The 15,465-nt window shown below is 37.8% G+C and overlaps 3 protein-coding genes across 4 annotated transcripts in view; 1 reads left to right on the top strand and 2 right to left on the bottom strand.

The window, feature by feature from the left end:
- Nucleotides 1–714, bottom strand: part of adck1 (aarF domain containing kinase 1) — a 168,691-nt gene extending 167,977 nt beyond the window's left edge. Inside the window, exon 1 of one of the 2 annotated variants that reach the window (XM_051867793.1) lies at nt 616–714. The gene's annotated coding sequence lies outside the window, so the exon portion shown is untranslated. Of the gene's footprint in view, nt 1–185; nt 210–615 lie in introns of those variants that run through there. The other variant, XM_051867794.1, reaches the window with a different exon arrangement.
- Nucleotides 715–2,271: 1,557 nt separating this feature from the next.
- slirp (SRA stem-loop interacting RNA binding protein) lies at nt 2,272–3,213 on the bottom strand. Its single transcript, XM_051867797.1, has 4 exons — nt 3,106–3,213; nt 2,857–2,915; nt 2,662–2,769; nt 2,272–2,552 (listed from the first exon to the last, which is right to left on the bottom strand). The coding sequence occupies exons 1-4, from the start codon at nt 3,176–3,178 to the stop codon at nt 2,484–2,486; spliced, it is 309 nt and encodes a 102-aa protein (XP_051723757.1). The 5' UTR covers nt 3,179–3,213; the 3' UTR covers nt 2,272–2,483.
- A 164-nt stretch (nt 3,214–3,377) lies between these two features.
- alkbh1 (alkB homolog 1, histone H2A dioxygenase) lies at nt 3,378–10,656 on the top strand. The gene is made up of 6 exons (XM_051867795.1): nt 3,378–3,534; nt 4,019–4,127; nt 4,478–4,640; nt 5,031–5,121; nt 6,875–7,068; nt 10,122–10,656. Exons 1-6 carry the CDS (start codon nt 3,394–3,396, stop codon nt 10,543–10,545), a joined length of 1,122 nt encoding a protein of 373 aa, XP_051723755.1. The 5' UTR covers nt 3,378–3,393; the 3' UTR covers nt 10,546–10,656.
- The last annotated feature ends 4,809 nt before the right edge of the window (nt 10,657–15,465 follow it).

The following is a 15,465-nucleotide window of genomic DNA, read 5'->3' as shown; positions in this document are numbered from 1 at the left end:
AAGCAGCTGTTCTTGTAGTAAGCATACTCAAAGCATCAGCAAATTTAAAAACTAATTATTTAACTTCCCATAATGTCTCATATGTGTGCCTTCACATACACAGAGTTTGTAAATAACAAACATATTGAGATACTAATATAATTTCAGAAATAATACATAATAATAAACATTGTTTGATTATTTACTTTGGTTAAATTCGTTTGCAGCTGATAAACTTTGGGGGCGTGGCACTGAAGGTGTGACGTAGTTATTTCTTCACGATCAACTTGGGCTCACGATGCTTTTGCGAAATGCATCCCTGGTTTACACAGCTAAAGCCAAATTGCGTTATTTATCAGATTTATGAATGAGGTAAATGAAACACCACAGCAACACAGTTTAAGCAAAGCATATCGAAGCACAAGTAAACCTGTTTCATTCATAATATTCGTCTGTGTATTGAAAGATGCGGTCAGCTGATCACAAATATTGTGTGTTACACAAGCCCTTGCGTAACAAGAGAGAGAATATAACTGAATAACCGACACCGTTTTATCGCATGATGTCAGAGTTAATAACTGTGATTAATGATGTATAGACATTTTTAGAGAATCATAATACAGCTGATTGATTTACCTTCATTGACTCACGCTGTCATCCACTAACCGGTGTCGCTCTGTGACCTATAAACTCTGGTGTCTCTCTGGCGTCTAACGTGCGTGGCGCAAAGAATCATGGTTATTGTAGTTTAGAATGATAAGCAGTCATGGGTGAATCGAAACGAATAAAAAGACCAATCTTAGCCATTTGAATAAAACCAAATTAAATAAACGTTAAATAAGATATTAAAAATTTTAAGCTATTAATCAATTTTAAGGCATATTTTAAGAAAACCTGAGAAGCCAACAGAGTTCTGATTTAATTTTACACAAATACATTCTCATGATTGAAACTTAATTTTAACATTTTCAAATAAGTGCCACAACATTAAATTAAAGGGTTAGTTCACCTAAAAATTAAAATTCTGTCATTTATTACTTACCTTCATGGCGTTCCACACCCGTAAGACCTTCGTTAATCTTCGAAACACAAATTGAGATATTTTTTGTTGAAATCCGATGGCTCAGTGAGGCCTCCATAGCCAGCAATGACATTTCCTCTCTCAAGATCCATTAATGTACTAAAAACATATTTAAATCAGTTCATGTGAGTAGCCTACAGTGGTTCACTATTATTATTATAAAGCGACAAGAATATTTTTGGTGCACCAAACAAAAAACAAAACAAAATAATGACTTATATAGTGATGGCTGCTTCAGGAAGCTTCGGAGAGTTATGAATCAGCATGTCGAATCAGCGGTTCGGAGCGCCAAAGACACGTGATCCGAATCATGATTCGACACGCTGATTCATAACGCTCCTAAGCTTCCTGAAGCAGTGTTCTGAAATCGGCCATCACTATAATAAGTCGTTATTTCGTTTTTTTGGTGCACAAAAAATATTCTCGTCGCTTTATAATATGAATATTGAACCACTGTACTCACATGAACTGATTTAAATATGTTTTTAGTACATTTATGGATCTTGAGAGAGGAAGTGTCATTGCTGGCTATGCAGGCCTCACTGAGCCATCGGATTTCAACAAAAATATCTTAATTTATGTTCCGAAGATTAACGAATGTCTTACGGGTGTGGAACGGCATGAGGGTGAGTAATTAATGACATTGTTTTCATTTTTGGGTGAACTAACCCTTTAAGGTGTGTAAGTAGATGCAAGTACCAAATGTAAAAACCATAACCTATTTTTTCGATATAATTGAGCAGATGTTGACAGCAATATAAAGCATTTCAACCACATTCTTCTTACAGAGAGAACTTTAGTCAACAGACCTATTTTAAAATGTACTCCATAAACACATTATTTACTCTTTTTCTTTAAGGTGAAGAGGACAAGGTAGTGATGGAGCATGACAAGATTTAACATGACATGAGCTCGGACAGATAATGTGACCGGAACATTAGCAGAGGCATCTTAGATGCAGCCTTGATTAACCTCTAAATAAATTAACCACACTAATTAAATGTTTCATGCATCTGCATAACCTAAGTCATACATAAAACTCTCAAGTTATTACTCAACTGTTACATGTAAAAGTAATAAGGAATTAAGTCAATTTTGCTCAAGCATCTCTAATTACAATTGTTTTTTTTTGTTTTTTTGAGAATTTGCTTTTTGTAAAAGGTAGTACACTGACAAAGAAAATACGAATAATCTGTAGCCAACACAGAAAATGACTTTTCAAAATATCCCATTTTATTTGACTCACATTTCTTTGTACATTTTATAAGAAAAAACAATAGACAAGCAGTCAATAAAACAATGATCAAAAATCATTAACGTTTGGCTTCTTGAAAACAAGTATGCCAAGTGAAGACACATCCACAATAAATAACAGTTCTGTGTTACTGAAGACACAACACTTGAGACTTGAAATTAGACCTCTTCAGATATCCTCTGCTTCTTTGTTTGATCTTCTTCCAGAAAATGGCTTTCTGTTTTTTTGCACCTGGAGCTACATTAATAGAAAAATAGAAAATGACATGTTAATGCATTTGTTCAATCTACAATATATACCAGAGACATGTAGGGCCAGTTAATCTAGTTCCCAACTGGATGCTCACCTTTGCTCCTTCGATGAAATGAGGATCCTTTTGTAATGCATTCTGCAGTCCTTCCTCTGTAGTGAACCCTATCCAGCAAAACCCCCTATGAAAACCGGTCTCTTTATCCTGCAAAACAAGAGAAAACTCATCTCAGCACGACGAGCATATTTAAAAAAGAAAAGATTAAACACTAAATCTGATTTGTATACTTACAAATGGCAGTAGACACTTCTTCACTTGGCCAAACTGCCCAAAGTACTCTTTAACCTCCTCTGAAAACAGAACATAGAACAATAACATACATTAGACAATTATCTGTTACACATATAAAGCATTAGTATATTGTATACTATCAGAAATACTTGTGATGCGTTATGGATAATGACTGATTTAATGCATTCATACGCGTATTATTCACAAGTCTGATGTAAAATCATTGATAAAATAGCATCTTTTACTCACTCGTTGCGATGGTCCATGGTACTTTTGACACAAATACTTCAAACACCTTCTTCCCAGCTGCAGTTGCTGCCATGTTTCGTCCTTGCCGAATGGAGCTTACGGGTGACCCTGACCACGTGACCAGAAGAAAAATTATATATTACCTGATACTATACAATTTAGAAACGTAAAATATCACTTTGGGATAGCTTTTATGTTCGTAATTGTTATTTTATTCGCATTATGTAATAAAAAAATTTAAATAAAATCGAAGCTTTGTATCGTTGGCGTCAGAAGTAGAAAGGTCACATGATGACGGCAAAGATGGCAGCCTCCATAGTGGAGCATGGAGAAGATGCTTTTAGAAAACTGTTCAAGTTTTACAAGAGGAGAAATCCTCCTCCAGACTTCAGTGAGGTCATTAATTTCTCCAAACCTTGTAATGACAAGGTGAGCCATTCAGATTTGAGAAATATTGCGTATTCATTAACATTATGACACTATAAGTCTTTCCTAAACTGTATATTAGTATTATCATCACCATTATTAACATTATTATTATTAATTAGTTATAAGAATATTTGTTATCTATATTTATTAATTAATCTATGAAAAATATGTATTAAACCGGAACCTAATAACACGATGAGCCATTCAGACTTGCAGTGTATTTATTTGCCGTATTTATGTTTATGATTATAAATCTTTCCTAAACTGTGCATATTATTATTATTATTAACCCATTATAAAAACATTTGTATGATTTATGGTTTATTAAAAAATATATATGTTTATTAACTACTATTATACTACTATAATATTACATGTTTACAGAACATAAACATGCACAACTTTTGTCATAGTAAAGGCTGTGCCTTTGTACTTTATTCAGTTTTGTGTTTCTAGTAGTAATAAAAATTGTCTCATTTGCTAGATTTTTACCTGTGAACTTAACTCCACTCCTATAAGTGAGGAAGATGTTTCTAAATCTGGTCTTCAGCCGGTAAAAGACTGGAAAGCTTTTGGTTTGCATGGATATCCAGGTATGGTTTGGATAGGCTGGTGACAGTTTCAAATAATTGGCTTACTGTATGTTCTCCAGAATGTGAAGGATTTTATGGATTTGATATAGTGACAAAAGCCTATCATTATATTAATTTTATATAAGATGTGATTGTCAAAATCTCCCGTATTGCATAATCCCAATTTTAATTTATAATTGCTACCACTCTGACGGTTAAATGTTTTCAGAATTCCTTCATCCAGTATGGTAGCCTACTGTATTAATAAACACTGTATAAATCTTGCTCCTTAACATGCTGTTATGGGAATCTTCCTGTTTACTTTTAATGAGATTAAATTAACTATGTATTTTGTCACTGTTGGAATGTAGGGTTTATTTTTATATCCAACCCATTCCTGCCGGGTTCTCAGCAGTACTGGGTAAAGCAGTGTCTGAAGATCTATCCACAGAAGCCCAATGTGTGTAACCTGGATATGCATATGTCATCTGTGGAGACTGAAAACATCTGGGAAAGAAGCATAGATGCTATTCGGTAAGTCAAAGATAGAATCTTAGTAGAATCTTGTTTTATTGTATATAATTTTGATGCATTTAGACATTGTTTCAGAATAAAACAATACTGTATTTGTATCTTTTGAGGCATCGGTAGCAATTATTTGAGTATAGATACCATATAGGTGTGCTGGGTAACTCCACCCTCTGATACTGAGCATATAACATCCTCATAGACACTTTCCTTGTGGCTATGTCTGTGCTGGTAATTTCACTGTGACCTAAATGGTAGATTTGAGGTATCGCAGTTTGTTAGACACCCTTTATCACACAACATTTGTGTAAATGGTTTGTGCTACTGCACCATACCTGATCCATCTCACACTCTTCCTATCTTCCTAGATCTAAACGGGTCTGTGTATTATTGCAGGAGGAAAGGCTGTGGGAAAAGAGAGCCCAAAACTCTGCTAGAAAAACTGCGCTGGGTGACACTTGGTTACCACTATGATTGGAACTCCAAGGTACTACAGTCACTCTGTAATGTACATTTTATGTGCTTTAGCAGTGTGTCTATCACAAAAAGTTATTTAAAGGATTAGTTCACTTCAGAATTAAAATTTCATGATCATTTACTCACCCCCATGTCATCCATGTCTTTCTTTCTTGATTACATAATGTGTGGCGCATCGGAGAGCTAGTGCAAGATGAGCATTTGTGGTTAAAAAGTATATACATTTTTATTTTTTTTAGAAAATGACCGATCGTTTTCGCTAGATAAGACCCTTATTCCTAGCTATTGTGTAGAGCCCTTTGAAGCTGCATTTAAACTGCAATTTGGACCTTCAACCTGTTGTACCCTGGTGAAGTCCACTATATGGAGAAAAATCCTGGAATGTTTTCCTCAAAAACTTTAATTTCTTTTCAACTGAAGAAAGAAAGACATAAACATCTTGGATAACATGGGGTGAGTAAATTATCAGGAAATTTTAATTCTGAAGTGAACTAATCCTTTAAATGTTGGAGCCGATAGCCTCGTTGGCAGTGCTCCGACATGTAGTCCAGTTGCGCTTCGGGCGACCCGAGTTCAAGTCCTGGCTCGTCGTCCTTTCTTGGTCCCGCCCCCTCTCTTTCACTTTGCTTCCTGTCTACTCTATACTATCCTATAGCAATAAAGCAATATACATTTTAAAATATATTAAAATAGAGAACAATTTCATTTCAAATTGTAATAATGTTTCACAATATAACTGTTTTTACTGTATTTTTTTATCAAATAAATGCAGCCTTGCTGAGCACTTCTACCGACCACAAACTTTTAATTTAAACAGTTGTGAATGTATGTTTTATATTTTTTCTAAACTTTACCAGTATATACTGTTACTGAAATTTTTTTAAAAAAAGTATTTTTGGGTTTTTAGCAAATACAAATATTTTGCTGTGGAGCCAATTGTTATTGTTTTTCCTGGAGAGAGAGCGAGAGAGAGGGAGGGAGAAAACATTGCCCGGGATCTTATTAGCATTATTTGCTCCTTTCAGGACATTTCATCTCTAATTGTACAGACCTGATGTCTGCCTGTCTCGTTTATATGCTAATTGCATAAAAGTGTTTAGTCTTCTGTCCTATTAAATCAGTCAGGAGGTGCACACCGGATTCATTAGCTCTGATGTTAGTTTGACACCGCCAAACGTCTGATGGCAATCAGTGAATTTTAAGCAGAGACTCTTTCCACCTCCCTTTAAGTAGAACTGAAGGCTGAGGCATTCACTCCGCTCGGATCAGACATGTAAGCCGCTAATTCAGCTCTTTGGGGAGGCCGTGCTCATATGATTGTCCATTGATTACACTTTCATGATTAACTGCTGACATTGACCCACTGTAAAAGCCACAGAGCAGAAAGAACGCTGCAAATGCTCTTTTATCAGTTATGTTAATCATTATGTTAAAGTCGGCATAAAAGAGAAGTTGCGATAGTCTTTTCTTCCCTATTGTGAGGTATATCCAAGTGAAACGGCTACTCGGACAAGAAAAAATGTAAGACGGGACTTGATTTTGTGATAATTGTGGTTTGCTATTACTGCGATCTCATGTGAGTGACAGGTTGTCCCATCCTCACGTCAGTGAACACGTCATCAGAGAAGAGATGTTGCTTTGAATAAAAGCATTTGCTAAACAACTGCCTGCTTACTTCCTATAATGAAAGGCATTTTTACTCCCTTGTACTGTGATGAGATATGTATGGTGCCATACTATTCTGACATACTTTTATTCCACAGACTTACTCCCCAGATCACTACACTCCCTTCCCCAAGGAACTTCACTCGCTTTCTAACAAGGTGGCTGCGGCCTGTGGCTTTCCTGGTTTTAATGCAGAGGCGGGCATTCTTAACTACTATCGATCTGATTCGTCGCTTGGAATCCATGTTGACGAATCAGAGCTCGACCATACCCGACCTTTGTTGTCTTTCAGGTGAGGAATATTTATTATATCATATACTGATTAAAGGGTTAGCTCACTCAAAAATGAAATTTCTGTCATTAATTACTCACCCTTATGTCGTTCCACACCTGTAAGACCTTTGGTCATCTTCGGAACACAAATTTCGAAGATATTTCTGATGAAATCCAGGAGGTTTTTTATCCTCAATTGAAAGCACCGAAATCACCACATTCAAGGTCCAGAAAAATAGTAAAAAAACATAGTTAAAATAGTCAACGTGACTACAGTGGTTCAACCTTAATGTTAAGAAGCGACGAGAATACTTTATTCAACAAATTTGTCTCTCCCCTGTCAGACTCGTATGCAGTTGACGTGATGAATGCAGTTCAGTGCTTCCGTGTTTACGTCTGAACACCGACTCATTATTGGCCGGCTTCTGCGTGAGCAGCACAACACATGCGTGTGATGCTGAACATCTTTGGCCAATACTGAGTCGGCGTTCTGACATAGAACTTGGAAGCGTTGCGACGAAAATAGCATAGGAGAATGACAGGGGAGAGACGAATTTGTTGAATAAAGTTGTTATTTTTGTTTTGTTTTTGCGCAAAGGTCTTACGGGTGTGGAACGACATGAGGGTGAGTAATTAATGACAGAAATTTCATTTTTCGTTGAACTAACCCTTTAATGTTGCCCTCCTACGTTTTTACTTCTGAGTGTGGAAGTCATTCAGGTGGTTTTCGGATTAATTAACATGGATTTGTTGGGTAATTTTATGTTTTGTGCTCCAAATAAGGACAGGAAGGTTTTTTTTTCAGAACTAGTGCAACAAGATCAAAGAATGCGCATTATGAGTAAGTGATGGTTCATCTACACTTCTGTTCAAAAGTTTGGGGTATATAAGATTTTTAAAAAAATGAATGAAGACTTCAGTTCTGCAAGGATGCTTTAATTTAATCTAAAGTGACATTTATAATGTTACAAATGATTTCTGTTTCAAATAAATGCTGTTCTTATGAACATTTTGTCTTCATCAAAAAATCCTGAAAAAATGGATCATGGTTTCTGTTAACTCATAATGGGTATGAATTAAATTGTTCTTTCAACATTTACAATTAACTTTATTTAAATTTTTTTTTTTTTTAAATTAATTTAAATTTATGACCAATCCAAAAATGTTTGCACATTGATTCTTTAAATGACACTCTCCCAAATCTGAACGTCAGGACTCAAAAAAAAAAAAAAAAAAAAAATCACAAATTTCCCAATTATCAAAATCTCCAAATTCACCAAATAAAGCGCAGCTTAAAATTCATACCGTTTATGTTTACTGTTTGGGTGAAAATTCCCAGAAAATATGTTCAGTATGACATGATGGGTGTTGTTCATGTGCATTCATCTACTAAATACGATCATTCCAGTTTTGAGTGGAGATACAGATATTGTCAGTGACTACATTTACATGTACCCTCATCATGCAATTATAATATGATTTAGGCAATAATGCGATTAAAGGGTTAGTTCACCCAAAAATGAAAATTCTGTCATTACTTACTCACCTTCATGTCGCTCCAAACCCGCAAGACCTTCGTTCATCTTTGGAACAGAAATGAAGATATTTTTGATGAGATCCGAGAGCTTTTTGATCCCCCCCATAGAAAGCAAGGCCCAGAAAGGTAGAGAAGAAATTGTTGAATAAAGTTATTTTTGCGCACAAAAAGTATTCTCGTCACTTTATAACATTAAGGTTGTAGTCTAGTGTTGTCAAAAGTACTGGCTTCATTACAAAGTCGGTATTGAAATTTAAAAAATATGAGCTTTCAGCGCTGTTGAATGGATTCGTAAACACCTCTGATTGGACTTTGTGTTAACGCACTCAACATATATGTCTGTGATTGGCTACAATGATCAATGCATGGGACGTTTGAAAGCACGCGGAAGTGAATTTGAAAGCATTTTGAAAGCGGGAGGCCTCTATCAGCAGACCGGTCCGCTAATAGATGCCTGCTTTCAGACGCTCCCATGTGTATCTGTGTAAGCGCTCGGTGAAGAGAGTCACTGATGTCTATTTACAATGTGTTTTTGAAGTGCTGATCATTGTAGCCAATCACAGACATATCTTTTGAGCGCCTGAACATAGTGGCCAATCAGAGGTGTTTACGAATCCACTCAACAGCGCTCAAAGCATCACATTTTTAAAATTTCAGTCTGACTTGGTATCGCGGTCGGTACTTAGTCCCATGGACTATTATAAAGATGTCTTTACTACCTTTCTGCGCCCTGAAAGTGGTTTTGCGATGCTTTCTATGGGGGATCAGAAAGCTTTTGGATTTCATCAAAAATATCTTAATTTGTGTTCCGAAAATGAACGAAGGTCTTATGGGTGTGGAACGACATAAGGGTGAGTAAATAATGACAGAATTTTATTTTTGGGTGAACCCTTTAAACTTTGCCTCATGTAAACACAATACTTCAATCAACTTGATGCGATTAAGCTCATAATCGTAGTAACCATAATTGTAGTAAATTATGTGGCAAATGCCGATTTTAATTGCAATAAATAGGCATGTAAACACTTTAATCACATCTATTCCACTTTGACCAAAGTGCACATATGCTTTGTGACGTACACAAATGAAGTTGTCATACACAGATTTTTTAAACTTGGCGGTAAAGACAAGGCATCACATTTTTGGGGTGCTGAGTTCATGTTGACAATGTTGTGGAAGATGACCATAATTCAGTATATTCATGGTTGAATACACTGAAATGAAGACATTTTTGGGTGCATTTGGCGCAATACACCTGCTGTATGTGGGTTTATCATTTGTGCTGTGCAGTTGGGTATGTGAAGAATGGCAGTAAAATAACCACAATTCTTAGCAAATAATCAGAATAATGAAAATTGCATGTAAATGGGACTGAAGAGGTTTGCTTATGTCATGTAAGTCCTTACTCTGATTATTGGAGCACATGTAAACGTTGTCAGTGTCCAATATTACTTGGGTATTTCAGAAAAGAAAAGTGCATGTAGCATTTTATCCATACAGCATAAGAAATGCATTCATTTGTTGTTTGCTGTTAGTTTTGGGCAGACTTCCGTTTTCCTGTTGGGCGGGACTAAGAGAGAAGACCGTCCCACAGCCATGTTTATGCACAGCGGAGACATAATGGTGATGTCAGGACCCAGCCGCCTACTCTATCACGCAGTACCCTGCATCGTCCCCGCCCCTGCTGGAAATGTGCTGCCACCCTGCCTGGGCCAGAGACTGGAGGCAGAGGCGCAGGATGAAGACATCATCCAGAGCGTGTCAGAGGAGGATTGGGAGGTTTGCTCCTGGTACTTGCAGACGTCTCGGGTAAATGTGACTGTTCGACAAGTACTCGGTTCCGGTCAGGCCTTCCCGAGTACACAAGCGTCACATTTATCAACAGACAGCTGTGAGAAATCAGAGGAAGAAACTCAAAAAAATAAGAAGAGGAAATCAGGCTATGAGCGTGACACTTAACATGTCTGTTTTGGATTGGATCCATGTTTTATTTATGTAAAATGCACCTGGTATTAAAAATTGTACATATGACTGCAAATAAATGCATTATTGTGATCTCTTCCCAGATAATCGGTGCATCCGAGTTCGTGTACTGTCTGAGTAGGTACTACATTTGAATTTGAACTTACTCCGAGACCATTATAAAAGTATGTTCTATGTAGAATGAATGAAATCCGAACGTACTACATCCACCATTTTGTCATTATCTTATGACCTACCAGCGTCAGTTGCGTCGCTTTACCTCCATTCATAAATCCCCTCCCGTGGCCTCATGGGATAGTGTCCATTGTATGCATACTTCAGAATCTCGCCGGAAGTAGTAGGTTATCCGTGGACTACTGTTTTTCAAATACTGTGTATTCGGACATACTATTCTTTTGGCGTACTGTTTTTCACGTACTATATAGTAGTTTTGTCAAAAGTATCGACCGCGATACCAAGTCAGTACTGAAATTTTTAAAATGTGATGTTTCGAGCGCTGTTGAGCGGATTCGTAAACACCTCTGATTGGCCTTTGTACTCACGTGCTCCTCAGATATGTCTGTGATTGGCTACAATGATCAACACTTCAAAAACATGTTGTAAATAGACATCAATGACGCTCTTACACAGATACACACAGGAGCGTTTGGAAGCAGGCGTCTATCAGGTGTTGATCATTGTAACCAATTACAGACATATCTAATGAATGCGTGAACACAAAGGCCAATCAGAGGGGTTTATGAATCCACTCAACAGTGCTCAAAGGATCACATTTTTTAAATTTCAGTACCGACTCTGTATCACAGTCGGTACTTTTGAAAACACTACTATATAGCAGGGAAGTATTCAATTTCGGACACAGCGAATGACTCCAGAGCAGGTGTTGGAAATACCCGACTGCTTATGTGCAACGTCAAGTCAGCTCAGTTCTTAATTTTACCCTGTCATGACTAACTTCACACACAATGCTTCTCAGTCTGTAGAACAGCGGTGACATTCAGTCCAGTCTGTTGTGAGTCGTGACAATTTGCCAGGCGCAGGTCTGTTGATTTAAGGCTGGTTGCCATGTTTGCTCACCCAGGGCTGTAACACTAAACAGACCTGACCTTCAGAGGAAAACCAGGGAGACGGCGTATAATCTTTTTAATCTGGTCAAGCGGTGTCGCGACATGTCAAAGCCAGTGTGAGATTGCCTATGACAAGTTCCCCGAGGGACCCAGGTTGACACTGCCATTGTGACCGAAAACACTGGGGGCCTGCGTTACCATGGCGATAAAACACTTCTGTCACTGCGTCTGCCTCTCATGAAACGCTATCAAAAGTTCACGTCTGCATGTGAGATTTGTAAGATTAATGTTTCTGGTCTTTTACATGCTGTAAAAACATAAATGCTCAGCAGCATTTATCGGTCTGTCTTTTGCTGTCATGGTACTTTTAGAGTTGATGTGAGATGTCACCCTGGTTTGCCACATCCAGAGGCTGTGGTGGGTTACATGCCTGAAAAACATGGTAATATCGTGGTATATCGTACTTTGATATATAGGCTACTAGGTACTGAATGATTACAGTATATTTGCAGTGCTGGGTAACTGATTACATGTAATCTGGATTACATAATCAGATTCCAAAAATTAAGTACTTGTAATCAGATTACATTTTGAAGAACTCGTAATCACACTACAGTTACTTTTTTATTGATTATATAATTACATGTTATTCTCACAATGGCAGTAAATCATTGATTTTCCCTACTACTTTTAATTTTTTCCTTTCTAAAAAGTCTACTGCTTATATATGTTCAGAAGGTCTTTCCGGTTTGTTGAATCACACAGACCAGCCACTAGTCATGTGACTATTACTGAAAACTGAGACCCACACAGTTAATATTAAGTTAATATTTGGTATGCCCTCAAAGAATGAACACTTAAGAATGGTAAGAATACTTATGGTATTACCACAATACTTGTCCCCAAAAAAATGTGATTTTACCACAGTATAATTAAAAAAAAAAAAAAAAAAAACATTATTAGACCATGGTATTGTGGTATATTTGCTACCGTACTGAATGTTTACCATAATCGTGCAGTACCATAGTATTTACATGGTACTTCAAAAAGTACTTCAAAGAATGCCATGGTGTCATCACCTGACCCGTCGAGGCATGGACTCCACTAGACCCCTGAAGGTGTGCTGTGGTATCTGGCACCAAGATGTTAGCAGCAGATCCTTTAAGTCCTGTAAGTTGCAAGGTAGGACCTCCATGGATCGGACTTGTTCATTCAGTACATCCCACAAATGCTCGATTGGATTGAGACCTGGGGAATTTGGAGGCCAAATCAACACCTCAAACTCGTTGTTGTGCTCCTCAAACCACTCCTGAACCATTTTTGCTTTGTGGGCGCATTATCCTGCTGAAAGAGGCCACAGCCACCAGGGAATACCGTTTCCATGCAAGAGTTTACATGGTCTGCAACAATGCTTAGGTAGGTGGTACGTGTCAAAGTAACATCCACATGGATGGCAGGACCCAAGGTTTCCCAGAAGAACATTGCCCAAAGCATCACACTGCCTCCGCCGGCTTGCCTTCTTCCCATAGTGCATCCTGGTGTCATGTGTTCCCCAGGTAAGCGACACACGCACCAGGCCATCCACGTGATGTAAAAGAAAACGTGATTCATCAGACCAGGCCACCTTCTTCCATTGCTCCGTGGTCCAGTTCTGATGCTCACGTGCCCACTGTTGGTGCTTTTGGTGCTGGACAGGGGTCAGCATGGGCACCCTGACTGGTCTGCGATGCACTGTGTATTCTGACACCTTTCTGTCAGAACCAGCATTAACTTCTCGAGCAGTTTGAGCTACAGTAGCTCGTCTGTTGGATCGGACCACACAGGCCAGCCTTTGCACCCCACGTGCATCAATGAGCCTTGGCCGCCCATGACCCTGTCGCCGGTTCACCACTGTTCCTTCCTTCTACCACATTTGATAGATACTGACCACTGCAGACCAGGAACATCCCACAAGAGCTGCAGTTTTGGAGATGCTCTGACCCAGTCGTCTAGCCATCACAATTTGGCCCATGTCAAACTCACTCAAATCCTTACGCTTGACCAATTTTTCCTGCTTCTAACACATCAACTTTAAGGACAAAATGTTCCCACCCACTAGCAGGTGCCGCGATGAAGAGATAATCAGTGTTATTCACTTCACCTGTCAGTGGTCATAATGTTATGCCTGATCAGTGTATATCGACTTAAAGACAAATGGTCACTTTGTAAATAAAAACACTACAGTTTGTTCAATGCTGTTTAATCTCTAAAAGTACATCAGTGTTTACAATTCCTGCTGTATTCTCCTGCATGGGCTTTGCAAAGCGATAAACAGAATTCCTTTATTATTAATCCAGCTGTCCTTCTGAGACGCTGAAGCTGTCTTGCGAGTACAGTGCTGGATTAATTACCTCCTGTTTTTGCTTATTGTATGACCATGGGAGGCTGCATAGAAGGAAGAAGTAATTGGTTTTTGCGAAAGGCCTTTCTGCCGGCCCTTTAAGAAAGCCACACAAACACCTCTCCATTAACCAAAGCAATTGTCACTTACGTAAAGGACATACCGCTGAGACGGTTTCACCAATTGCGCTATGGTGATTATCTTATTTTTGGGTTCACGCAAGTTCCTCTATAATTACATCAAATGAGAATGCATTTCAATGCATTCAATTGTCTGAAACCAAATTATTCCCTTGCTCCCTAAAGAATTACAGCTGCCTTTTCTATAAGTGCCCAAAAAGTGAAATTCTCAAGTTTCCTACAGAAGTCAAAAGGTCATTGAATATAGCATTATGTAAAATGCTATTAAACACCCACAGCCCCCGGAGAAGCATCAAGTATGTAGAAAGAGCTATCGGCGAGTGAAGATGAGGAGGCTTTCCTCTTCTAGCACCTCCACGCACGCCAAACCGGTTCTAGGTACCACATCCATTTCAAAGCAAGCAGAAAGGCCCTGCCCTCTCAGATAAAATTATACGCTGTCAGGATGATGTATGTAGTCATATAATTTTTATTGCTGCCACTTTATCTGCTCTTCCTGCTGGCACCGTGTTTCTGCCCTGTTGCCCTCCCGTTTTCCTGCGTCCCTCCCATTACTCTGTCATTACCAGTCACTGGCAGGAACCGGCGGCAGGTGCAGGAGTGCGAGACCTGCTCGACCCTCTACGGCTCTGTCTTAAATCAGCAGAAGGAACGAGCGCGTTGTGCGTTGACTCAACGCAACACAAAATTTACAGCAAAGTCAGTCACACATCCGTCACCACAGGAGATGGAGCATCGCATTAGATTACAATGTAGTCAATTTGCATGAAACCTTTTATCTATTGTGAGAGATTTTCCTGCAGTGTTATTCTTACAAGGTGAACTATGACAGAAATATGAAGCTTGAAGTAAATTCTTGCATTCAGTATAGTTGTATACAAAGGTTTGAGTGTGGTGGATTTATTTGCAGATATGTGCGTGCAGTAAATAGATATAAAATTATATTTATATATAAATGTTTAAGTTTACATAATATTACTGTATATTATTAATAAAAAAATTATATAAAATATATTTTTAAATGTTATATAATACTATAGTAATTTTATATAATTATATTATTTAGTTACTGCACAGTCCTGCAAAAAATCACAACAGTTCTATACAACTATACTGAATGCAAGAATTCACTTCAAACTTCAAACAATAGTATTTTTATATAATATATACTAATATAGGCTAATGTTGTATAAAATATTTTAAATAAATATTATCAACATTTACAGTAATTAAAATTATAAACATATAATTACAAATTTTTTATTTTGTATTTTTATATTTAGTTTGAATAACATGTCCCGAACTAAAT

The sequence above is a fragment of the Ctenopharyngodon idella genome, chromosome 17 (assembly GCF_019924925.1).
Source record: "Ctenopharyngodon idella isolate HZGC_01 chromosome 17, HZGC01, whole genome shotgun sequence".
Taxonomy (NCBI): domain Eukaryota; kingdom Metazoa; phylum Chordata; class Actinopteri; order Cypriniformes; family Xenocyprididae; genus Ctenopharyngodon; species Ctenopharyngodon idella.
This window is presented reverse-complemented; position numbering and strand designations above follow the sequence as displayed.